This window comes from Stegodyphus dumicola, chromosome X1, assembly GCF_044657685.1.
Source record: "Stegodyphus dumicola isolate Sdum_Otavi_A_Nest chromosome X1, ASM4465768v1".
NCBI classification, from domain to species: domain Eukaryota; kingdom Metazoa; phylum Arthropoda; class Arachnida; order Araneae; family Eresidae; genus Stegodyphus; species Stegodyphus dumicola.
The window spans coordinates 83,377,869-83,405,795 of NC_140780.1; the positions used below are offsets into that span (position 1 = coordinate 83,377,869).

Genomic DNA, 27,927 nt, shown 5'->3' on the forward strand with positions numbered 1-27,927 from the left:
AAATTATATTAAAATCTGTTCTTTTTCCCTATAGTGTACGAATCACACTCTTTATTGGAATAAGAAAAAGCGCAAAAAATTCGGTATCTTTCATATCTAAAAGCAGAAAATAATGTGGTTTTGAAAATTTTGTTACACGAAGCTGATTCTTCAAGCTTAATTACAACGCTCTTTACTTTATTGAATTTGAGATCCCTACTATAAGTATTGAATAACATTTATTTTGAGATAGGAATCTGAAAAAAATGGAGATTCTGAGAACTTCCATAAACAACCTTTATTCCTGTCACATTAAATGGACATGAAGTAAAGGAAATGCAATAGCAATTAGACATGACATAGGAAATTTTTGGATAGAGTGTAAGAAATCAGAATACATATGTTAAAATTAATGAATATACGTAAATCCTTATTAGATCTAATCTTAGTGGAAAATAATCTTTATTCTGTAATTCTAATCGTGATTTATAACTTTTACGCATTTGAAACCTTGTTGTAAAATTGACAGAGGATATCAGACAATTAAGTGCTAAACCAATTTACGCCTGCATCGATACGTGTATGCCTTTAGTCTAGTAATATGCAATGACATAAATCGAGAATGATGATTTAGCTATGAAACTCTATAATTACTGTAATTAAAGGCCCAGTTCACTTGATTGCTCTTCATATCAGTCTTCACATTTCCACTACTCCTCAGACGGATTTCTCGCTCTTCAATATTTCTTTCTTTGCTAAGCAATTAACCATGCAGAAACGACTTTGAAATAAAGTTTAATTCACCTTTGTATAGTCAAACTGACATTCGATTATCTGTTCTACTTTAACAATGTATAACTTATTCCGCATTAGTCTGATTACACATAATTAATAAAATACATTTTGGCACTTAGCTAACATTAATCTTTCATATTACAAACGTTTAGCGATCTTGTTTAAACTTGGTTAACGGCTGATATTCAAAATTAGCCCCAACTAAAGATGCATTTGAAATTTTTATTTCTTGCAAAATCAAAGCGCGCAATATCAAAGAGGCCTACTTTGCGTGAAAATTTTCTCAGCAAATTAATCTCAGTATAATACTAAAGAAAAGACTAAAAACCTAAATCTGATCTATCTAAGGTGTCGAATAAATAGTTAAACTTCATGAAAAATATACTTTGAAACATATGCACGTAGACGTAGGTAGAGTAGAAAATAACTTATAAATATCTCATGATATTATGTGCAGATTATTTCCCTTCTGTGGTAATACTGCAAACAGGCACCAGAAGTAAAATCTGGAATTTATTTATTGGCAGCTACGTTAACATGTGACGTACAAAGACATGCCAAAAATGGTTAGATACTGAGTACAAAAGGGAATTTTAGTGCATTTTAAAGGAATAAAGCGATTTACGCTCCTGGTCACTTTAGAGAAGTAAATGAGTAGCCATCAGTAAGCGGTAATAAATATTCGAAGAAGGAGAACATTGGTTCCTTCCAGCACTGTATTTTACTGGAAAAAATATTCCCATCTTGAATTCTGAACAAATTTCTTTTTATTCTGTACAACAGAAATTTCGAAAACTGGTTTCTGAATTTTTACTTGCTAAAATAGCACAATGGTTTCATCAAATACATATGTTACCGTGAAAGACCGAAATTGGAGAATGTCGACTTTCACCGGAGAATATCAACATTCACCAAATACGTCGGTGAAAGACCGAATATTTCACTACATTCTTGTATATTCGGACCCTCACCGGTGTATGTCGACAATCACAGATATGCTCTGGTGAGAGTCGAAAAGAGAGGTCATAAAGTGCTATAATAATTTAAGTTGTTGCAATAAATAAGATTTGAATCACATAATTTAGTAAGTTTTTTATTACTGTTACTTTATTTTCTCATTTAGAACGTACTTTATTGTTTTGTATACGTTTCTCATTTAGATATTAAGTAAGTTTCTAACTTCTATTATTTTCCTTTCTCATTTTGGATGCATTGTGTGTTTTAGGTATCTAACACACAAGTTCTTAAGTTCTTATTTCAAGTTTCAAGTGCGTTTATTCTCGACTGAATTACGGAAAAGAAAATATAATATTGTTATATGTTCAACATTCACCATTAGTACATGGTGAATGTCGACATTGACCGGTATAAGTCAGAAATAAGAGTATTTGGAAAATATTTCAGACATACACCAAGAGACTATGTAAATGTTGACATTCTCCAGATTTCGGTGTTTCACCGTAACATATACACATATTACAAAGATCCAAAGATTTTCTACCTCACGGCTGGCAATTATTAGGTCACTGTTCTTAACCCTAGGTATTAGATATCTATATCATCTATATCAGTTTATAATTTACTTTTTGCGCTAATGAACAATTCTATCAAATAATAATTAAATTCCAAGGACATAATCTCAGCATCTCATTTTCACAAAAACTCTTCTACTTCTTCATAGCTATCTCATCATTCTCGATTTATGTCATTGCATATTAGCGAGCAGATGTGCAGAATCATTAATTTGGCGTCTAATTAAAAGTACGCCACTGAAATGATAAACCGAATAGATGCTATATTAAAAGAAAATTGACAGTATGTTTCTATAAGTAAAATTTTAAAAATCTGAAATTTTCGTGAATGAATAGTGTTTCGCGAAATGAGTCTCTCAGTGCGATCAGTCAGACTTCAAAAGAACTGAAAATAGTGATTAAAAAAGTCAAAGAAGCGTTTTGTTTCATGACATTCCAATGATATACACTGCTGCAATAACATTTCAGAGAAAGTACGCATCATATTTGCATGACTACACTCCGCTGTTTCATTCTGCTCCCAGTTAATTCCTCCTCAAATAAACAAAATTTGTTATTATTATAAACTGAAAAGAATACGCGTCATTGATTACAGTTTATAGAAACATTTAGAATGCGTAAAAAACCCCTAGTACAGGTTCTGTAAAATGATTATGATTAACAAATGTCATGATTAACTCAAACCTCCGAGCCTTATGGCTAAGGAAATACGTAACCATAAATGCAGCTTATAATTTCATGTTCTTAAACTTTATGTCCTTGACAAACAGATTTCAAAATTCTGATAAAGCTGAGTTTAATTTTGAAGCTTAAAGGGAAGGGTGAATTTTTAATTTTAAAGGTAATAAAAGAAATGTATACTTTATAATATTAAAACAGTTCAATTTTGAAACAGTCAGAAGAAAGCGCCAGACATATATTACCAAAACAATTTTTAATGTTTTTGACAAAACTGTGTTAAATCAAGATTCCGTCTTACGAGGAAAAGTGGGTTAAAATTTAGATCACGTTTTTTAATAATTCTTGAAAAAATAAAAAAATGTGCGATTTCCAAGCAATGACACCTTGTAATTTCCAGGCAACGTGTGTGTGTAATATTTATAATAGAAGAAACACAGAATTTGAAATTTATACGTCAGAAACAAATAATACTGCGCTTGAGCTTTAACATAATCTTAAAAAGAACACTTCTGTCTGTATAACAAAGTTTATAAACCACTTTTTTCTTTTACCTTCTTAAATTCATAGTGCACATTTTCTGGACAAAAACGAAACTTAATAAGTAACGTAATCTTAGTTTCGTAAGTAATAGCGTTGCACATTCTGCTTTTGCAGAAAAATACGAAAATCATTTAGATTTTCTTGCTTTTCCAAAAGATTAATGCTGTTGATTACATCAAATTTTAGGATTGTTATAAACATTATCTAAGAAAATGCAAACAATTCACGATTATATCATGAACTGAAAGGTCTGCCTTAATCAAATTCGTTAACGCTGTTGTGTTTTTGCAAACATATCCGCTTTGGGAGTTAGAATGTAAAATCAAATAGTAATGTAAAACTCTCCATAATCCCTAGTTTTTCGAAAGAAGAATAGTCCTCTCAAACACTTCGTAAGACAAAATGTCATAAAAGCAAGATGCAAACATCATAAGTTCTTATAGTTATATAGCTATTATTTCAGTTGCAAAAAGTAAATATATTCTAAAACGAATACAAGTTTTAAGCTTTTCTAGAGTTCTGAATGTGTAATTACGTATTTAATCATATTATTTTATATGCATTAGAATGCATTGCTTACTCACTTATATTAAAGAAATTAAAATATTTATTTTAAACAATGAAAAAAGCTAAATTCTGAGGTTTCTTTTAACCACATACAGAAAATACTTCTCCTTATTCTCTGAAATTCTTAGTGCAATTTAAGTAGACCTCACAACGAACTCTGGCCGTAATGAATGCGATAGGATATTTTGTGACTAAGATCACATGGTTGTTTGCAGTGCCTCGGAATCCACTTCAGCAATATAGCGTTATTTGACTAGTACTTGTGAGCAAACAGTGACGCTAAGGCGACAAACCGAACTCAGGGCAATTCATTTTATTAACGAACAAGGAACTTTTGACGTGAATAATAATCCTTTTCACTTCATTTAGAACAAATTATTTGCACATACACTGTAAGAGAAAATAATGGCTCGCATATATAAAATATCTTGACAACGTATGACATAAATTATAAAACTTTAGCTATAATTTAATAAACATTTAACTATTTGATTTTCCTGGGAATATTCTTAAGATGATATATATATGTCATTCAACTCTGAATAGTAAAGTGGTAGTAGGAGATAAAACAATATGGAAGCTGTATTCTAGAACAAAATATTGGTTTTATCTGAATGTGAAATAATTTGTATTAAAAATTTAATTGTTGGGTAATAATCCTATTTTTAATCTATGATTTCAGTTAATGTGCCCCGATACTTTTCACAAACGCAATTTCTTTTTTTGTTATAAATAATAACATCAAGTCTTGTCAAAGTTTGCTGTACCGTTCGAAATAAAATTACCAAGGAATAAATAAATTATGAAGATTTGAAAAATATCTGCGGTTTAGAGACAACGACTGCGATTTCCAAATCTTTTATTGATTGCGTACTTTTATGATGCAAAACCAAAACTGAGCTTTCTTCAATAAAATGTATATTTATTTTTAGTCTATAAATCGCTTACTTCTTACACTTTCATGCAAAATTTCATATTATGAATTTAATTCTATTAACCTATGAATTTAATCTATTATCTATTTATTCTATAATGAATTTAACTCTACTAACTATCGAATTATTCACTTAATATGCTGGTTAGTCGATCTGTCATCAATCATCTTTGTTTTCCTTGGCGACTACCACCAACCTTTCTTATAGCTGTACCTACCTTTTGAAAGGTTTTTCCAAGCTTGTGAAATTACATTTTTATCAATTCCAAACTGTTTAGAGAGAGAGATGTCAAACTACGCTTCCTCTAATCCTCTAAAGCTGTAGAGTCATTAGGATTTTTTTTGGAGGCCGGAGAGATGAAAAATTAGCAATCGCCTTCGCCGGGAATCGAACCACGGACCTCTGGAATACCGGCCCAGCGTGCTGAACCACTACACCACGAAGGCATGCTAGGGAAGTGGGAGAAATACCTTATGTACTCCCCTTTTTAAAGGGCGACTAGGGTTTTAGGGGACCTAGTCGCCAAATCCTGGGTGCGGATAATCATCATCCACAACCCTTTTAGTTCGGGTGCCACTTGTAGAGTCATTAGGGTAATTGGAAGCAGAAAAGAAGATGCAACCGCCTTCGCCAGAAATCGAACCACGGACCTCTGGAATACCGGCTCAGCGTGCTACCGTTACACCACGAAGGCACGCTAGGGAAGTGGGAGAAATACCTTATAAAGCTTGCCAATCATTTCGTACTAAAGGTCTCCTGATGTTTTCTTATTGCCATACTTCACGTACAATCTTATTTTCACTTGCAGAAGAATGCTGGAAATGCGCCTTTCTTTCTACATTTTAAGTTACTTTGCTGTGTGTGCCCTGACTCCTCGCGTTTTGCGTGCCCTGACGTATCCTCTGACGACATGGACATTTCTAATGAGTTGGCTTTTCTTTGCACTGATCGCAAGAAACCTTTTCAACAGTTTAAGTAAGGATTGTATTTTGAAAAATGAATTTGTTGCTTGCACACTACTTAAATAATGCTTTCAGGACCACATTTTGCTAGTTTCTAATCATTCCTGTTTTTCCTATCATCTGTCTATAATTTCATTAAATTTAATTTTCAAATGGCATAACTGTCAATGAAGAATGTCTTAATTATCGAAAAATGATATCGTAATTAGTATGAATTTATTTTAATCAAAAATCCATATTTAAATGAAATTGCTATATGAGCACTTAATTTGCAGTAAACCTTAAAATTATTTAGATAATCAACATATGTAAAAGAAAATGCTTTTCAAACGATATTCATTCTTCATTCTCTCTTTCTTGCCCACCCCCACTTTCTTTTACGGTAAATTAAGTTTCTCGGGTATTAGATGTCTCAATTAGCTCTAAGATTCTACAGCAAATATCATTTCATCGTAAAAAAAGTACTTTACATTAAAAGTTATATATTCTTTATATCACTTTTAACATATCGCAAAGCTTTATTCTCTCTTTCATGCCCCCACCCTCTATTACGGTAAATAAAACTTCTCGGGTATTAGATGGCTCAATTAGCTCTAAGAATATCAAATCAAATATCATTTCATCGTAAAAAAAACATTAAAGTGATATATATCTTTTCATTAAAGTGATATATTCCTTTTCTCCGAACAGGGTAACCGGTCTCATAACCTCTCTTCATATGATGTATCGTTTTTCTGATGTCATGAAGGAATTTGTCAAGGTAATGGTTTCCAAAGAGGAGAACAACTTCACCCCGACATTTATCCTCTTTGTTCGGCATTTATTATTTAGTGATGACATTAAATTTGCGGGAAAAGGGATCACACTGAGTATCATGAAATAAGAGAAATAAATAAGAATCTGAAAAAATTAAACTGATATATTAAATTGGAAATCATGTTTTAGTTTCGTGTGTAGGACACATCGTAGGAATTTTGCATATGTCTTGATGCCACATTTGTTATGAGCCACTAAGGTGAACGATATGAAGTTATATGAAACTCACTTAACGCTAAAATAGTAGTTTACGCTATTTGTCAAATAGCATTTTGATCTACAATTCAGTTTTGATATTTGAAAAATAATGTGACATGACATTCGTTACAAATAAGTTGTTCAGTCAAGATACATGAAAATCTTCTTTTAATGAAGATATTTTAATTATTATTTATATAATATATTAAAATATTTTAAAATATTCTGTTTTGAAGCGTTCAAAATGTGAAGATTTGCGCTTCGTTATTATTTTCTAATTGCCAACTTTACTTCAAGTGTTTCAAATTTATATGTTAATTTTTAAGGAGTGATATTGAACATTGTTGAAAGATAAAAAATTAAGGAACGATGTTTGTTTGATGTTCATACTGCATTTTATTTATTTGTGCTTTATTTCTGAGCAATTCTATTAATTATTTGGCCATACTTATAACATCCATATTTAAGTAACAGAAAATCTTCATGAAATTGGATAAAATCTCCTCAGTGGAAAGGATTTTAATGTTAGCCTGCATTCAACTATTGGACACATCAACTGCTGAGGATGCTACATATTTAAAAGGGAAAATGTTAGGTCCCTGTATCTTAATGAAATATAGCATATATGCCGTAATATGAGGCTGCCTCACATGTAAGATAACAACGCATTTTTTAATCTGATTTTTAAGAAAACAAGAAAGGGAGTGAGTGGTCTGTAGCGGCCGCAATGTGATCATTCATTTATTGCTCACAAGCGCTCTGCGCTTTGGTGTTTTAGCAGAGACCTTGCTCGTGATGACATCTATGGGTCGAATGAGAAGTGTAGTGCGAAAGATTGGTGTTGGCCTTGGAGGAAAGAACTTGAGTTCGCTTCATATCAGTGAAATATAAACAAAAAGCACAAAAGAGCTCTTCGTCACAAAAGAGCACAAATGGAAGCTTGATATACTGAGGAGGTTTTACAAGAAAAATAAACAAATAGTCTACATTTTCAACTCGTATTATGATTAATTTGATTTTTATATCAATCTTATACCATCAATTTCCGCCACAAAGCCATTAGTCGCATAATTCATGTATACATTTCTCATTTCTCATTTCTTTCCTGAGGTTACGGCTCTCTCTACCGTCCTCAGAATCTTTTTGCATCGTCTCTCCCGCCCTCGAGCGACCTCTCAAGTGGTGCGCTTCTCAGCCAAGGGGATACGATACAAATAGTCTACATATCATATCATAAGAATTATACATGGACTATCATTTTCAGCAGATTATTATAAAGGAATAATCACTTAGTAAGGTCAATATGTTAGGCAGTAATTCAATTTTCTTAATGAGTTTGTAGAGTTCCTCACTTTGTAATTCTAAGTTAATGTTGGAAGTGCAGAATCTTAAGAACCGATAAGCGAATAATCGCTTAAGTTCGGGTGACAAGAAACAACAAGATAGAAGGGTAACTAACCCTTTATTATTCCAATAAGATTTAACAAAACTCCGCCTGTGAGTGTACAAACAAAGCCGATACTTGGGCAACTCGAGTTGGACCCTTAAATTATTTGACTACGAAGCTTAGCAAGGACCTGAGTACGGCCGAGCGTAATAACAGCTTTGAGAGAGAGAGAGAGTGGACAAAAAAGGAGACGCGCGTAAATCGGAAACTCTGATTCTCTCTCACTCTGTAAGTAACTTCGTGGTTTAAATACCGCTCCTCCTCATTAAATATTCAACAAATTCCAAAACTACGTTCTGGCCGGAAGTAGAAAGTTGAAGTTAAGAATTTGACAGGAAAGGAACTTTAACTTAAAACTTAACTGTTAATAAAATTAACATAATCCTTATAAGTTTATGACAATTATTTTAAATTTTACTAACAGTTAAATTTAATCTAAATTCTGTCCTGTCTTCACTTTGATTCCCCTCATGTATATTCCCTAGATCAGAAGACAATGCAAGTTAAAGCAAGTGAAAGAAAGCTTAGAAGCTAGCAAAGATAACTGCATGCCTGGTTGAGCAAAGAGACGTGTTGCTGTTCGTATTTGCTAGCGCCGATCTATTTGGAAAAGTTATTATTAGATAGAGGTCCCATTGATTTGCATTGCCATCCGCGGTTGGTAAGTACCCCTTCTATAGTGACTGGCTAAGAATGAAACCTGGTGTCTTGTTTTAGAGAATATGATTTTTGATACTTGTTCATGACTGATTCATGATTCGAGCAGCTGCTGTCAACTGTACGCAGGTAAGTTCTCTTCAATAGTTTGACTTCTTGATTTTATTGCATAATAACTACAATGATGACGATTACAGTGATTATATATATTTTGAGATTTCAATGAAATGTCAAATGGTTATTTCTACAAGACAAAATGAATTCTTGAAAACCACCTCCATAGTCAAGAAGAAATACAGTAAGTCTCAAAAACCATCGAAATCTATGAAATCACTCTTTAATTCGAGAAGGAAACAGACTTAGCCAAGCAGAAAAGGAAAATGAAGGATCCCATTGTAAGTGTCGCCACTGATGAAGCAAAGCTGTCCCCAGACACGGAACAGGAATGAATTATTATCTAATGGATATCATAAACACTGAGCTGGAAACGTCCTCAGCATTAAGGAATGAAACTAGAAAGCAATAAGAAAAGGAAGACCAATCCAAGCCAAAAAAAGCCTCGTTCAGATGATGCTACTACAGACTTTGAAAAAGAAAAGATAATGAGTGGAAACCTCCCAGAAATTCTGAAAATTCTGAACCCATGGAAAATAGCACAAGAAAATCGTTTCCACAGCCTCGAAAACTCAAAGAAAAAAAAATTAAAATGATGAAATGTAGGAAAAAATACTTCCTATGGCAATTTTTGCTCAAAGCTCAAATGATTTGTTAAAAATCGAGGACTCTTTAGAGAAATCTGTGACGATGAACATGAGGCTCATATGAAAACTCAATCTATTTTGATTTACGCAAAGAATTCTACTGATTTTAGGAAAATTAACAAAACTTCTTAAAGAAAGTAACATCCCGTTCCTAACGTATCAATTACCAAGTGAAAGACACATGAGGGTCGTTCTGAAAAACTTAGCTACATGTGTAATTGAAGAAGGGTATATTTAATGACTTAGAAAGAAAGAATTTCCCACTTGTGAAGATGAACTAGATGCAAAAATTTACTAGATGCAAAAATAGAGATTTGGGGAAGCTACCTAATTTTTTCCTCAATCTAAGAAAGAATACAGCTGTAAAATCTATTTTTAACCTGAACATTATCTTTAGTGTTAATACGTTAATCGAAAGATTTACTCCCAAGAAATGACCCACTTAATGGCTCCGATGTCAGAAGTATGAATTAAATTATTTAAATGAAGACTTTAAGAAATTTTTCTATGCGTAAGAAAACTTAGATTCTTTCAAATAACTATTTAAAATTAAGCATTTCTAGCTTTCAGGCTGTGCTGTTGTATGTTACTAATATTTTCCTTTTTATAATACATATCTAGAAATTTCACGGAGTTTGGTATCGAAACAATCATTACCAATCGAGCTAGGATCAACTTCGTATTTTAATGAATCAAGGAAACATTCGAAATAAAATACAAGTGCCACTGAACAAGTATCATTTCATATCTTAAATGCAGAAGACATGTGCAACCTTTATAGCCTTCAATACTTTTATTCTTTGTCTCTTTAATCTTAAAGTTCTTCCTTTCTTTTACGTCTTAGAGTATTATCGAGTACACCTGAAGCTTATGCTACTATACACGCTCTCATACTACAAGATTAAATACATCTGTAATCTTCCTAAAGACAGCGTTCCAGCTGTAGAGTCTGTTAAGTTTTTATCGAAGCAGGAAATACGAAAAATCAGCGGTGCCCTCTCCCTCTTTTAGTTACCAACGGCGTCTACACTGCGGACAAATATTTTTCATTTGATACATAACCATAAAAGTTTTTTACTTAATAATAACAAAATGCAATGATTGTATTTAGGATTTCAGTACCAAAAAAAGGATCAAACATTCTTCTGATGTTTGGCTTTTTTTTTTTTTGCAACCAACTTGATTTCCAATAAATAAATGACTGGGCTATATTTTCTACACTGATCGGTGTGATGGTTAGAGGTGCTGGTGTTCTAATATCTTTAGGCTTGGCTTCGAATATTGGAGTAAGTACGCATGCTTGTAAATGTAGAGTGTCTTTGCAGTAGGAGAATGCTTAACAATCCACCGAAAAGTTCCATCCAGAGATCCATAGCATTTTTTTAATTGATTGTTCGTGTCCTCCGTTTCTTTTTACCTTGTAGGGTTTATATTTATTTTAAGTTTAAACTATCTTTCCTGTCAAGCCTTACTTTCCCCTGGAATTGCCAATGCCATAGTATGTAAATTTTAGTAGAACGCGCAAGGATTCAAATTATCAGCGGAAGTATTCTGAGTTAAATAGAAAGGGAAACGAGTTCGAAGGTGTGCTTTCGTGCTTCACGAGTGTGGAGGTGGCTAGTTAGAAATTGAAGAACCACGCGTTTCGGCCTGTGTGCTTGCCTCGGCAAATTGTTAATCTTTCAACGTGATATTCAGAGTTTGCTGAATTATCAGCGGTATTTTAGAACGCGGTGAGGTTAGTTACGTTTAGAGAGCCTCGTAGTTAGTCACTTGTTATTATCTCTTTTCAGTTTCTTATTTTTATTTTACCGCCAAGTCGGTGTAGTTTGTGAGCGTTAAGAGCGCGCATTTGTAATTTCTAAAGTTGAATAAAAAGGGATTTAAACCCTTCTCAAGACTTTGGTCTATTTCCAGTTCTCAGCAGTCACCACTTTGTTGTGTGCAGATTGGAAGCGCGCAACTTTACAACCTTATTTTCCGATAAAACCACAAACTTATTTTGACTACATGTACTTTCTAACTCAATTGCTCACAATCTGTATGATGGTTTTACTTTCTACCCGTTTATTAGATTCATCATTAGTAAGTGCGCAGTTACCATCTTCAGCAGTTTCCTTTAATTTGACCTTGTTCATATTCTTAAGACACTTTAAAAAAATTCCCCTCTCATATAAACAAATTCAAAGTTTTACCTGAACGAAAATTCAATATTGAAACCTAACCATCGTTAAAAGAATTAAACTTAAGTGTCTACTTGGAGTGCTGATATCATTACAGTGCATTCGATACGAACTCTATACGTTAGCATAAAAGTGCAGTTGTCTTCCCAATTTATCACGCAATAAAAAAACAGCAGCTTCAAAAGAAAGATGAATGTTTTAGCCACTTTTTAAATATGAAACAGAATTACAGGCAGTATTATTTTATGTATTTCATATTCATAAATTAAAGATTAAATATTCTTAAGAATATTTGATCTTTAATTTATTTAATCTTATTAAATAAACTTAATAAGATTAAATAAATTAAAGACTAAATAAACTTCTTTTAAACTATGTAACAATTGAAGTAAATGGTAAATATTTACAATTATAAATAAAGCATATTAAATTAGATTTACTTCAGATTTCGCTTAACATTTTCGCATAAAAATATAATAAATCCTAAATTTCTCTAAAGCGATTGTAAAATTATTTAGATTATGAGAAATCAGCTGAAGGGCTCGAAAAAACAAGGAAACTGTGCTCGTATTCACATTACAAATAACGAACACTAAATCTCCCATGCAGCCAGCTATCTGTTTGACGGGATTTGAAGATGGGAAGAACTAATGAAGCTAAGCGATTTTACTGCTTGGTTGCTAGTGGGCCCTCTAAGAAGTAAGAAACTCAAACCAGATACGTACAGTTAATTAGTTACTATTTAGGGCTTGACCAAATGTGAATAAACTTAAAATCATAATATAGAAATAAAGTCTAACTAATTTTCTATTCTTACAAATATCGCTTTGCGTATTTCTCATCTGACTTGTTTAAATGAAAAGCTTACATATATAAACCTATGAATATCAGCTCAAGCTGTAATGTGGATTTACAAACAAAGACCAGTAAAGCCCAAACAAAATAACAACTATCAATTTATTTAAAATTTATAGTTGCTATTTTGTTCAGAATCAAATATTTTTCAGGACTAAAATATTTTTTTAAATCTGAAGACCCCGTAAACAATTTGATCTCTTCTTTAAAGGCAAGACAAAAATTCTCCTGAAAAAGAGAGATGTGTGTCATATTGACTTTGAAATCGATTGAGTTTCATTTAAATTCAACGCGAAAATAAGATTGCCTTTTTTTTATCTAAATCTAAATTTACATTGATGTATTTTTATCCCAGTTCAAATGCTGTATTCTTAAAATCATTCCGATCTCGGAAGGTGATATAAAAAATGAAAGTTGACGTTATATTAATTATTACCTCATCAGTTCTTCATCAATTTTATATCACTTTATTAAGCAAATCTTCAGAGTCATGTCGTAAATCATTCTTGTAATGTCTAATTCAGCTTATACACCACACCCATCTTTCAAACGTATTGAATGCAACTGACAAATTTCGTCTATAATTTCGAAATTTAATTAGGATAAATTTCAAAAAAGACAACAGTTCTAAAAAATATTATTCCCGGTTGGTATGCATATTTCTTCATATTTTACGTATTTGGGGGAAGGGGGCTAGTTTGTTTTCTGAAAGCTTTATTCGAGCTTCTGCAGTTTTTCCCTCTTCTGTTAGTGATCGATAAACATACTTTAAAAAAAAATTGCAGGTTTAAGATTGTAGACTCTAATCATGAGAACAAATACTATATTTTACCTCGAATCTTTTAAATCGGTAAGATTTGTAATTTAAAGGATGTTAAATTTTTTTATATTTCTGACGAAGGTATATTTGAATATCACATTTTTAAATCTTTAAACATAATAGTAGTAAGGCATTGGAAGAATTCTCTGTTTTATTACACAAAATCCAAGCATAATAAAAGTTGAAAACTGCATTTTTCATAAAATGTGTATTGCATCTATGAATTTTTAGTTCTTGCATTTTTATCTGAAATTTAGAAGTTCTGTTTTAGATCGGAGAAATAAATAATAACAAGATCATCTCTGTACTATAAAATACTACCGAAATACTTTTATAGTATCTCTATACTATAAAAGGTTTCGATTTGTGCTTTTTATATACGTAGATACATATACAAAAGGCTCCTGAAATAATTTTTATTTGTAAATTTATTGCTTACTTTTCACTTTGCAACTCACACCGGTAGTTCTTTTAATTAAATATATCATATCAAAAAGTTTGAATAAATGAAATAAATAATAGAAGCACAGAAAAAGTAATAATTATCACACTTTAAAGTAAAACTCTGTGAAAAACCTTTTGAAAGAAAAAATTAAGGAATTTTTTATCTTAGTTTCTTAATAAACTTTATGACATAACACAAGGATAAGTTTTGATGACCCCCGACTCATGTAATGATTTCTATAAAATTCAAGCTTATATATGTTATTTTATTATATTATATAAGCAGATATATGTTCTATATAGTCTTGCTTGTTCTTATACTTTAAAACATCTCATTTCAATATTGCATTTTGTTTTCTATTAATAATTCTGAGACTTTTCATTGAATAAAGCATTGTTAAATGGAATATAAAAGGAATATTTTTGGAAAATATTAGAAATTTATTTAACACATCATGCTGTGTAGTTAAAACATTCAAATTTTCACTTAATGTGCATAAATATTTGTTTTTTTTTTTTTTTTTTTTTTTTTTTTTTAATTTTATCTGTATTCATCTGCATAAAGTAGGTCTAGGTTTCTTTAAAGTGGAAGTTTAAACTTTTTTTCTGAATAACATAAAAACATAAAAATATCGTGCCACATTTTTGTTTGCTGTATGTATTTATGTTAAACAAAAAACAACATAACATAAACGTGTTTTTTTCAAAATGTCTTAAGATTTCATGTCAGAAAACATGAGAGTGAAATCGCATCTTTTACGTAACATATCTTATTTTCTCATCTCCCGATTCCTAGTATTCTTTTCCTTCTTCCTCGGTAACATCCGCATTTATTAATTTCCTCACTCGCCCAAAATTCTTACTATTTGCGCCATTTGCAGATTGCATTTTGAGAGGCAGATCAAATCCGGCAAGATAAGCAAGCGCAAGTAGGTTATGAAATATCTTGAGCTTGGAGTACCGTTTTGTTACATTTCATGAAAGCATTCGGATACTTTAATTAATTCCTCAAAACATCCAAACACTATCTGCATAATTGAAGGGATGCCTCACTGAAGAACTTTCTAAAGAAAAATAGCTTGTGAATATGTCGCTCAAATGAAGAAATTTGCGAAAAATCCATACAACCAGCTAGTTCTGCAGCAAACACTCGAAACCGACATCGCGTTGCTCGAACAATTTAAATTATATTCTATTGCCATATGTAAAAGAATGAAATCAGAATCATTTCCGGTGTTACTTTTAATTCAAAATTGACGTGCGTTGTCGTAAGAACTGTCTTAGAATACAGTACGTAGAATTAGACATTTGGTTTTAAGACTTCTTGTCTAATATAAGTTCGTAAATTTGATCAAATTTGTTTTAGTTCTTTAAAAGTTCCAAGTATTTTTCCTTTATTAACTTTTAGTTTTTTAATAACTGATTTTCATAACGGGCTGGTGTGCAGGAATGGTGGCTTCAAAAAAGTGTACAAGCTTAAAATTTTAGTATTTGAGTGGTGTTAAATTTTACTATTTTTATCGATTTGCTTATTCTTTGCTAATAAATATTTATCTGTTTTCATACTGATTTTATGATATGGTTCGTTTTCTATACGTGAATAAAAGAAGCTCAGTACATAAAAGTAAAATTCCAGAATTTACTAGCTTTTCTCCATTTGTGAGATTTATTAAAAATCACTTAACATTAGTCTGAATGTCGGAAGTTAAGGAAATTTCAAATGAAGATCACCTTCTGGATTCTGTTTTAAATTTTTATGTCTAAATCAAAATCGATATCGATTAAAAAACGCATGATTAAAAAACTTAAGGGAAAAAATACTTTTATACGGAATTTTGTTTTCTCTGTAGACTTAAATAATAGCAACTGAGTGAAGCCCTTATTAAAAAGACAGTGAAAAGAGTTAAAAATAAATGAAGAATATGAGAACGTAACATTCGTTAGGATTCCAACGTTAGCGTTACAGCTTCAAAGCTGATATTTATTATTAAAAACCTAGAAACTTCTATTAATCTAACCTGAAAGATTTGGAAATTGTTCATTATAATATTAAGAATTTTCTCTTAATCATATTGCACTGCATTCTGAAAAGAATAAAACAAAGAAACTTTAAAACCATTTTCTGCTTGGTTTAATGCAGCTATCTGTATTATTATACAGTTTCGGAATGGAGTAAAGAAATAATACTACGGTTATTCCACTTTTATGGTGTGTGTATTTAATTATGGCAAAGCACACGAGGGCTATCTGCCTAAGGGGAGGGATGCCTTTCGTGGAGGACTTTCTAAGGGAAACTGGCTCGTATACACGTTACATATGGGGAAAACCACGAAAACGCCCATGCAGCCAGCCCGTTCGCAAGATTCGAACCTCGGACCGAACTACCAGTGTTCAGCGACTTTACCGCTCGGCCGCTGGTATGCCCTCCACTTTTATGATTTTACAGTCAATTAAATACCGTAAAAACATTTCAGAGGTAAAAGTTACTTGATAGAAATATAATACATAAGAATTAAATCACGATCTTGCGTAAATTCATCGATCACCATCACTTTATTTAAACTGCTTAAAATTTTAATTTTGGTTTATTCATCATATGGCAGCAAAATTTCCTGACTGCCACGTGTAAAAGCGATTTTAATCTCAAACTACATATGCCCGTTAATATAAATCACCCTTCAGAATTATTATATTTGAAAGGAATGTCTGTTTTCTGTGGATGCCATTTAAATATCACTCGCATTTCCAGTGAAAATTTTTTTATATTATTTATATCTGTAAGAGAAATTATCTGTGTGAGTACCTATAGACAGTTTAAAGAACTCCAGACCTTAGAGTCGAAATAATAAAAAAAGAACTTGTCTCATAAAGTATTTTTATGAATCTTTTTTCCTTAACTGTTTATTTCACCAAATGATAGTTCTCCCAAGAGGGAAAAAACTGCTGAACATCAGTATTTCCTCACAGACTTGGTTCTCAGCGAATGACTGGTTCACGAGTTTTCGTGGTTTTCCCCACGCGTAACATAAATACAAGCTAATTTTCTGTTAGAAAGTCCTCTGCATAGGCAGCAAGTTTAATGGAGATAGCAGTTTTTGTGCTTTGCAGTAATCAATAATCCAGCCAATAGCTATTAACCTTCTAGAGAATAGATTAATGAATATCTACTCATTTTTTAGATTCTGTTTATATAAGTAAAAATTTAAAGAGCTGTGACTAATGTGTTTATCAATTTTAATGCTTTTATAAAAAAAATTAAAAAGAAATGCTTTTCAGTTGGAATTTCATTTTTTGTAAACATCAAAAGAAATTTAGAATATTTCCAAAATTCGAGCTAAGTTTCTAAATGTTGTCCATAAATTTGGTTGGTGTCATGTGTTTTCAATGTAATTTTAAAGGGGCCATATATTTTGCTTTCTGTCATTAAGTAATATACTGTCTTGTATTATTATTATCCTTACGTTCTAAAAATTACATTAAATATTAAGTCCTAAAAATTTTATTAAATATAGCTAAATGGTTTAGCGTTTGTAATTTTTTGCCCTTTTGTTTCAAGTTAATAAGTTTTTTAGAAAAATAAAGAATCATTCATTTTTTTTTTCATCAGTGACGTTTTTCGTCTAATTATTGAGATAGGAAAATTTTTGTGTTAATTCTGAAATTAAATTTTAAATACTTTTCATTTTATTTTGGAATTACAACGAGTTACAGAAAATATTTATTTCAAATTGCAAGTTACTACTATAAAGTTAAAACTTACTATCTAAAAAATAGAACACGGCTTGAATTATATTATCCAAATTTATTGAAGTCAAATAAATCTAAATGTAGATCATAAAAAATGAATGAATGAAGCTTCATTTGTAAGTACCGCTGTTATAAAAACATACATCAATTATCTTGCTTGTAAGCAATTCTTGAGTAAAATACGAACAAAAATATCAGAATAAATATATTTCAATTTCAGTTAAGTAACCTTCTAAAAAATTTAAATAAAACTATGCATTACTCACTCAAATTTTTAAAACGATGAAATAATGAAATTCCATAAAATATCATTTTTCATATATTATGCTACTGGAATTTAAGTCATCTGAATGAGATCATAAAAGTTCAGAAATCTTACTTGATCTTCCTCCTCTTGTGCTCCGACAGGTGTCAAGATCCTTAGAACTAGGATGCAAAGAACAAGCATGAAACCTATCTTTGAAATTCCCATATCGAATCTTCTGCCCAATCAAAATCCTGGAATGAAGCCTATGATGATCGCCTCAGAGAACCGGACAAATCCTCAGAATCGCAAACTAACGTAAAATGTTCTCTGGCTGACACACTTTATAGGCCGTCCCCCTTGCGCACTACGCACCCCCCTGCTGAGCGCAATCCAGACCGCTTGCTGGCGCGTTCTTAAGATCTATATGAGGGGGGAGAGCTGCGTTTCCTACGAACTTTTCTTAATGGATAAATCTAGATACACTTTCAAGGTTGATGACGCGATGTGAATTTCAAAATAAATTTTATTTTTTTACAACTAAAAGTTACTAATCGATAATTCGATTTTTTAATTCAGTTTTGGTATTAGTTAATGCATTCAAAGTTCACTGGTTATCGTAAGCTTTATTTTTATCCAGAAACCAGAGTAGTGAACTATCAAATTTTTGCTGTTTTCTACGAATTTCATGTTAATGTTGAATTCTGGGCTTCCTTTCCTTATACTTCTACACAATAACATTATATAACGTATGTAAGTAAGAGAAAAGTTTATTAATATCATATAGTTTAATAAAAAATTGAATTTTATACAGCAGTTTATACTGGCATTTTTTAAATTGCGCTTGGTGAAAAGGAAGCATAACCGTATAAAAACTAAAAAACATTTTGGAAGAACAACTATTTAGTGCAACTTTTCTGCCTTGTCAAATGATATAAAACAGTCAGTCATAACTGACTACGTCTGGGTTACCATATAAAAGGAAAACTAGCACTCCATTACAAACACGGAGACTACCCAAATTGACAGAAAGCAGCAATAAGTGATCTTTATTTCAAAATGATAGTCAGAATACAGAGCGAGAGCGGTGTCGGCTCAGTAGGATGTAGGCCCACCGCGGACAGCGATGCACGAAGAAACACGCCTAGGCATAGAGTCAATAAAAGTGCGGATGGTGTCCTGAGGGATGGCTCTCCATTCCCTTTCAACCATTTAACACAGTTCGTCTTCTGAACAAGGCAGGGGCAGAGTCTCTGCAAACGACGTCCAATCACATCCCACACATGTTCGATTGGTGACAGGTCAGGAGAGTACGGTGGCCAGGGAAGCATCTGTATACCTTGCTGAGCATGTTGGCAGATGCGAGCACTGTGTGGTCGGGCGTTATCCTGCTGAAAAATTGCATTAGGCAGCCCTCGAATGTAACGGATCGCCACCGGCCGCAGTACATTATCCAAGTATCGCTGGGCCGTCATAGTGCCCTGAATACGAACTAAAGGTGACCTGGAATCGTAGGTAATAGTGCCCCAAACCATTATGTCACGTTGTCGCGAGGTGGGTCGTTCCACAGTTACTGCCGGATTAGATCTGTCTCCACGTCGGCGCCACACTATGCGGCGACTGTCTCTGGATAAACAGAAGCGTGACTCATCTGAGAACACGACATTTCGCCATCCTGTCATCCATATCGCTCTCGTCCGGCGCCATTCTAAACTTTGGCGTCTATGCTGTGGGGTCAATAGCAATCTTCCTAACGGACGCCGTGAGTGCAGGCTACGTTCAACCAATCGACGGGAAATGGTTCTGGTCGACACGGGAACATCCAGGGTATCTTGCACATGTTGCAGAATCGCGGTACAAGTGACTTGCCACAGCTGGTCGGCGGATGCGTCGATCTACGCGTGCTGACGTCACTCTGGCTATACCTGCTCCCCTCCTTCTTCCCACATTTCCTTGTTCGCCATAACCAATGCACCGTGCTCTCATCCATGTGGGTATCAGCTGCGATTTGACGTAAGGACCAACACGCCCTTCTCATTCCGATCACCATACCCCTCGTAAAATCGTCTGTCTGCTGGAAGTGCCTTCGTTGACGGCGGCCTGGCATTCTTCCCTATTACACTTATCCTCCGGGACAAAAACCAACTTTCTTCGATAATTCGTCTGGCAGAAATAATGACACGAATATTGCCCATTCTGCACGTTCCTTCCTTTATATCTTACTTCACGTGCGTCGGAGAGCTGCACATTTCACATCATTGGCATAACTCAGTGACGTGCGTCTACTCTAAAATTTGCTTAAATTTCTGACCGCTCCTTCTTGGTGTTGCATTTTCAATGTCGAGCAGTGTATTAGTGGTAGAATATGGCTGCACATTTTGGGTGTAACGGTTGGTTGAATCAGTTCAAAGATCGAAGATTTCGCCATCCATTCGAAGATTTCGCGTTTGACTCAGAGTAAAGATGTAGTGAATTTTTAAGAACTCTCGTTTGAAACTCTTCCTATCTCCATAACAATACGATTTGTATTTAGGTAAGGAAATACTTTAAACTAAAGTAACAATTGCTAGCATTTTCAACAAGATGCAACTTTCTGCCGTCTTTCAAATATCGTTTATAATAACATTAATTGACATTATTAATGGTGGAACTTCTAATACCTAAATGATTCGGTGCAATCATTTCAATGGCAGCTAAAGGAAAAATCATGCAGGTGTTTATCACCCCTTGACAACACTTCAAAATAAATAAAATAAACGTACATGCTCTAAAGGACTTTCTAAATTCAGTAGTAAATCTACCGTTAAACAAGATTTCAAAGTAACAAATAAGAATGTAAATGTTGTACATAAACATCTACTAAGACACATTACCTTGTTTATATTTCTAATGCTAAAATATTGTTGTTAATGACAAACATTGCAGAAAATTTCAAAAATAAGAAATTGAGTCATCTCTGTTCTCAAATATAATCATTTAACCCCTTAACTGCCGCGGGCGTATATATACGCCTTGCTCAGCCGATGCGTTAACTGCCCCAGGCGTATATATACGTCCTTCCAAACTGCTATCATTTGCTTTGCGCTGCTACACCTAAAATTATTCGCAAAGCTTTGGAATGCAACACCACAATGACCTTGACAAAATATGCGAAGGAAAATACTATTTCAGAGAAGTGTGGGGAGAAATTGGAGAGAGAGGTGTGTCTAAAGCGGTGAAAGTAATGACTGCGCGGTATTGGCTAGTGTTGTTTGTGTAAAACGTTTTTTTTTTTTTTTTTTTTTTTTTTTTTTTTTTTTTTTTTGTCCTGTGTCCTCCATTTTCGTTTACTTTTTGTAGTAGGTTCCAGGAATAAAGAAAGATATAACGGATGTTTCAAACCCATTTATCTTTTTTGAATTATTTTTTGAACTGCTCGTGCTTCATATTGTTACTGAAACTAACCGTTTTGTAGACGAGTATATGAACTAACACCTTGCAAACAAAAAAATCAAGAACAAAATCGTGGCATTCAACCAGTTCAGAAGAAATATGTTTTTTTAGGCATAGTTGATTTCCCAAGGTATAACACTGAAACCTGATATTAGACTTTACTGGTCTAAAAATGAATTGATCGAAACTCCATTTAGGGACTTTTTTATTATAAAACCCTCATTTTTATTATACTTACATCTTTTTATTATACTTTTACTCAAATTTTGTGCATTCATTTTTTTCTTTTATTCTTTATTTTGTGAAAGTAAACAGTTTTTAGAAAGTAAAACTTGCACTTATTTTCCCCCTAATACAACGCATAACTGCGCGCGCCTGTGTGAAAAACCGTGGCACTGGGAAATGAATCTTGTACGTTTTCCGCGGCAGTTAAGGGGTTAATAGACTATTCGATCGCCTGCAGTGGAAATCGTATTTCACAATCTCTTCCTGTACCGTTGACTAAAGAATCAATAAAGCCCTGAGTGATAAAACGCCTTTCTTCTACGAAGGCTTCTGGAGGCTCAGGTGAAAGGGAGGTGGTGAGCTTAAACTCTCTTTTTTGAACTTCTTGCAGATGTTCCTAAGGATTGAAGTCAAACGAATAAATATTATTGCCTATCCGTATGAATAAAATACTCGGTCTGAAGGTACTGAGCAACCATAGCAGCTCGATGAGTTTGAGTATTATCATCCACGAGCAAACGTCTGGGCTCATAGCACTCCTAAATAGACTTACTTGGACATGCAGAACATAATCTACGTATCTCTACGCCGTTACAGTATTTTTCCCATAAGTACAGAACTCGCTATGGTCATTTATCATGATTCCTCGCTAAACAAGTAAAATACCAGCACAGAAACAGTGACTTTCAGGAATAGGTTGAAGATTGTTTAATCCAAGCTGTCCCTAGATGGAAGTAGGTCTAGAGTTATTATTTATACTAAGTTTGAACTGAACACTACTGGGTCGCAGTCATGTCGACTCTGTTGATGATGAATAATACACCATCTCATACATTCTCATCTGCAAGAAGCAGAAAATGCGCCCAAAGCAGTGGTTTTTCTCACATGAAAACCGTGCTTATAAATGGTAAAGAGTAGATCTGCTTATTCAGGTGTTGTATATTGTATTTTCAGGTAGTGTATTGTATACTAAGAAACACTAAACTCAGTGGCGCAAACAGCCCTAATGGGCCAAGGCCTGCAGTGCCGCGAAATCTGCTTTCTTGACCGTGGGCCCCGGGGTGCTTAAGCATATGCCCTGAACAAGCGGTCAGCTTGGTCGCAGGACCCCCAGTGTTTAATCCCCAAGCGAACTTGGTACTCATTTTATCTACCCAAGGGATGAAAGGCTGAGTCGACCTTGCCCAGCCCGGGGTTCGAACCCCGGACCTGTGGTACTGCTGCGCGATGTGCTAGCCACTGCGGCACCGGGCCTCCGTATTGTACACTATATTATATTATATCTTGCATTTTCAGGTATTATATTGCGCATTATATTGTATTATATATTGTATATTTAGGTATTATATTGTATATCTCAGTGGCTGCTGAAAAGCTATAGGCCAACTCTCTTATAGGTTGCCTAACGATTTCTTCGAACCAGCAATGACATGCAATGGTCTACAGATTCTATTGTTACTCTCCAACTACTTTGACCAGCAAAACGGTTAACTATTTCTCACGCTTAAAAGACGTTTTCAGATTCTTGCAATTACACTGAAGAGAATTTTCACCTGTCTTGCGACATTCAATTTCTGTTTGACCTGCCTTGAATCTACCAAACACCCACCACTTCTGCCCTTCATTTAAATTATATCTAAGATGCGGTTAATAAAATTTTGCTAGCTCAAACTTATTTCATTAGGTTTTCCCAAGATACCAGAGCGATGTTGAACATATTTTATTTCAGGATGCTTTCGGCTTATTTGCATTCCATGTGTGCAATATCCAGCAACATGCTTTTATCTTCACTAGCATATAATTACCATAAATAATTACAATCAGTGAAATTTTAATCAATCTTTGTACGTTTGACACTAGTTTAAATAATTGTTCTTTAGTTTCAAGCAACGGTGCACCTTAAAATAATATGACAGTGAAAATGTTAGTATGCTGGCATCTTTATTATAGGGTTTCGTGTTAACATCTTCATTACTGAGATTACACTTTCATTAATGCTTTTGTTGTGGAGTGGTCAAACACTAGAAACTGTTCGAACAAGCTACAGAAATGAAAACGGAAATAACAAGTATTGATTAGTAATAATATTTGAATAGTGGATAATGATATGGTAAATAACTTACACTACCCGACTATACTAGTGAATATGGTGCGCATATCATTATGCCATATTTATTGGTGTTTTAAATCCATATGAGTATTATAGAAATCATTATATTTTATTTTTTTTGGAAACGTTCTTACATTCTGAAATTCATTTTCGCTGTAATTGATGTTATCTAAAGATAAGAGCAATGGAGTTTTATGAACATATACCCCATTCGCTTTCATAGTTTTATAAAATGCAATATATCAGGAGAATAATGAATAGCATCACATAGCATTATCCACTATTCAAATATTATTACTAATCAATTCTTGTTATTTCCGTTTTCATTTCTGTAGCTTGTTTAGTGAAATATTGTATCTGATATACAGTTATGTATTTCAATGCCATGCTCTTCGTGGGCGATTGAAACATTTAGTGATAATATATCTTATAATTCACATTTACCAAAAGTGAAAGTGAGTAGGACTGATAAAGAATAGAATAATCAGTCTATCTTGTAGCTTTCGGAAAAAATAACCATATATAGCATTCAAAATACGGGTATTGAATCTGATACGCAAAAAAATGCATTTTAATATCATGGTGTTCACAGAACTATAAGAATATTTCCAATAGGAAAGAAAATAATATTTTTAAATTATTTTAATAAAAGGCAGCCGAGAGGAAGAAAAAATATTCTATTACATCATATTTCCCATTTCAGTAAGTACCTTTATTAAGTTTTCTTTTGTTAGCATACTAAGCATTTTTTAATCTTTAGTGTAATTTAATGAAAAATCATTAAGCAAACGATGTCAATAAATCCCTCGTCGTCTAATGGTGAAATCCACACTCGTTCGCTACCGGTCCTCGATGAAAATTCCAAATGTTTTGAGAGTGAACGATGGGATTTACGTTTTCAACCACAAAGTATTCGGCACAGGAGCGTTGGTTGTTTTGCTCTAAATACGATGAAAATAAAATAACCTTTCCTAAATAAAATAAGGGATGAAATAAGATATGTTAACCTCATATCATAAATTTGAGGATGGATAGTAAATAATTTAATTTAAAAAGTTAATTAAGGTGCAGGCTTTTCTTAATGTGGAAAATCATCGATCAAAATTAAGTTATCCATCTGAAGAAGTTTCCCAGTTAATTCTAGCACATAAAAGATTAAATCATCACAGCAAATTTTTTCTTAGAAATTCTTTAATAAATTTTAACTGAAAAGCTACAAAGAAACAGTGAATTTTGTCGATTATTGATTCCAAGCAGGAGTTCAATTCTTGTGACCCGCGTTGTCTGCTTCGATGAAGGATTTAATTGTATGTAATACTGAATCGCATCACATCTATAACACTTGAAAAATTGAAAATACAGCGAAAATTTCATCATTGTATATTAAAATCTTTATGTATATTAAAATAATATAACTATTATAACTATACACACATGCGCATCAGAAGTTAAAACGACGGACGGTCAAACTTGTAATTCTAATAGTATTAGATCACTTTTCCGTCGCACAGTTTTCTATGATTCTATCCTATTTTTTTAAATATTTGATTCTGATGCGATTTAAAGAATATACTTCCCAAGTAAACTCTAAAAGATGCAATATTTTATGGACTTAACGTTTGAATAGCTATCGCAGAGAAACTAGAATCTCTGCAATTGTGATAAAATAGAAAAACTGCAGTTGGAAAAGTAAAATATTGGGAACCCTGAAAATAGTGTCCTAATATTCTTTTCTGTGCCTGTGTGTGTGTTTTAAAGGTATATTTTCCTGAACTAATACTCTTATTTAAAATGAAATTTGAAGGTAGTGTATCAGTAGCAATAGTTTTTAAAATTTCTTTTTCTATAAAAATATTAACCTTCATTTTTAAAGTTACAATAAAAGATTATAAGAGCACAAAAAAGCTGACACAAGTATAAATGAATATAATATTTACATGAAGTAATTCTGATTATACTGTAGGATTCTCCACTGTGTATTTTTAAGTTACAGTTGAAAGTGAAGAATCTTAAAAACTAGTAAGCGAATAATCGCTTGAGTTCGTGAGGTAGAAAACAACAAGTGAGAATGGTAAAATAACCCTTTATTATTCCAGCTAAATTTTACAAAACTCCGTCTTGGTGTCGTACAATAAAGCCGACACTCGGGCTTGAACTTAAGAGACTAAGAATTAAACTAAACTAATCTTAACTAAAGAGATGTAGCCAAAGCTATCAAGATTCTAACGGAGTTGGCACCTTAACGCTAACTGACTGCGTAGCTATCAAGTACGACCGAGCGTAATAATAGCTTACGAGAGAGTAGCCTAAAAAGGCGGACGCGTGCTAGCCAGAATATCTGGTATCTCTCTCACTAAGACAGTAGAACTTTGCTGTTAAATACTGCTCTTCCTCATTAGCAGGTGATTCTAAAACTACGTTCTGGCCGGAATTAGTAAGTTTAAATTAAGAAGCTATAGGAAAGGAAGTTTAACTAAAAATTTAACTGTTAATAAAATTAGCATAATCCTTACAATACGTCTAAGGATACGGAAAAAAAGATTTATTTATAATGCTGCTCTACAGAAGAAGGACTGTATTACAAAAAAAAAAAAAAAAAAAAAAAAAAAAGATTACTCCAACACTGTTAAACACATCAAACTGTTAAAATATGCTGAACATACATTTTGTGAATTAGGCGCAAAAATATGAAAGAGACGCTCCCTAAATCTTGGTATGAAAAGGGTGGACTAATACGTAGCTTAGAAACTTCAATCTTATACATAGTAAATGAGGTTTAGAGAATGTCTTACCCCAAAATCATGTAGCCTTACCCCGACAAATTTATTTTGCGGGAATAAGCTAAGACCATTGCATGTTAGCAAAAGATTTGTGATCTCCAACACATACCGCAAAGGACTGCATAATTCAAGTATATTTTATAATTCAGTGAACATGAAAGGAAATCAAATGCCATTGTATGATCACCTGTGCGGCGAATGGAGAAAATATCGAAAGATACTAAAGTACGACGAAAACTTCGGATATTTTTCAGTGTTTTAACATTTAAATCATAGTGATATGGTTGACAGTTCTTAAGAAATTTATTGTTATAATCCGATAATTCTATATTGAGGAAGATTAGTTTCACATAGTACTTTTATAACATCTTGTTTCATATACTCTTGTAAATTTTAGACTTAAAAGTCAGAATCAGTTCATTCTGAAACCAAAGCTGTACCTCTTTACACAAAGCAATTATTTTTTATCTTTGCAACTGTACTGCAGAGCTCGAGTTGCATTCAAAGGCTTTTGAAAATTCAGGATCACGTCAGAGACCATAGTTTCTATTTGAAAGTATTTTATATTCCGACTCTTGTATATGCTCGTAAAGGTTTTTAGCAGTTTTCAAATTCGTTTTATATATTACATTTATATAGAATTAACTAATCATTAGTTGTTTGTACATAACTTCAGTAGAAGCCAACAAATATTAGATCTCATTTCAAAAGATATTTTCTTTCAGTTAAAAGATAGAGCTTCGCAAGAATAATTTTGATACTTTTACTCTATCGGACACAAGTACTTCGAATTTAAATTTCAGTTTAAGAAAATGTTTTGTTCTGAAATAAGTTAATCTAACTCCGTTATCTCAATTATTTTGTTCTATCTCTGTTCTGTCTCCATTATCCATGTTCTAATCTCCATTATTTTTGCTTCCTTTCAGAAGCTTACATCTGCTAACCGTATGTCATATATATGTGAATTACTTTCGTAGAGCACCATCTCGATAATGCCTCTTATGAAAAGTTGGTGTGAGAAGCGAGTACTGAATTATTGAAATTTTATAAATTTAAAAACTGTGGGGTTTTAACTATATTTCCAGTTAATCCATGAAATGAACGAAATTGCCATAAAATGGTAAAAGCAGTTATTAATTGTATACTTCTCGAAATTTCATCCAATGAACATTAAGAGTTTTTAATTCCATAGTCATAATTTAGAAATTTTCAGTCTG

General features: G+C 32.9%; 2 protein-coding genes across 14 annotated transcripts in view; one reads left to right on the forward strand and one right to left on the reverse strand.

The window, feature by feature from the left end:
• The window catches only part of AstCC (Allatostatin double C), a 95,924-nt gene extending 77,374 nt beyond the window's left edge, over positions 1-18,550 (reverse strand). Inside the window, exon 1 of one of the 3 annotated variants that reach the window (XM_085808673.1) lies at positions 18,299-18,550. In XM_085808673.1, coding sequence (XP_085664799.1) covers positions 18,299-18,391 — 93 coding nt within the window. In that variant the 5' untranslated portion in view covers positions 18,392-18,550. The remainder of the gene's footprint in view (positions 1-18,298) is intronic. The other 2 variants (XM_085808671.1, XM_085808672.1) reach the window with 2 other exon arrangements.
• Positions 1-27,927, forward strand: part of LOC118202670 (uncharacterized) — a 109,414-nt gene that overhangs the window by 34,638 nt on the left and 46,849 nt on the right. For 8 of the 11 annotated variants that reach the window (XM_085808663.1, XM_085808660.1, XM_085808665.1 and 5 more), the window contains 3 exons: positions 5,838-6,004; positions 6,682-6,751; positions 8,938-9,113. In XM_085808663.1, the coding sequence (XP_085664789.1) occupies positions 5,838-6,004; positions 6,682-6,751; positions 8,938-9,012 (312 nt within the window). In that variant the 3' untranslated portion in view covers positions 9,013-9,113. The remainder of the gene's footprint in view (positions 1-5,837; positions 6,005-6,681; positions 6,752-8,937; positions 9,114-27,927) is intronic. The other 3 variants (XM_085808667.1, XM_085808668.1, XM_085808669.1) reach the window with 1 other exon arrangement.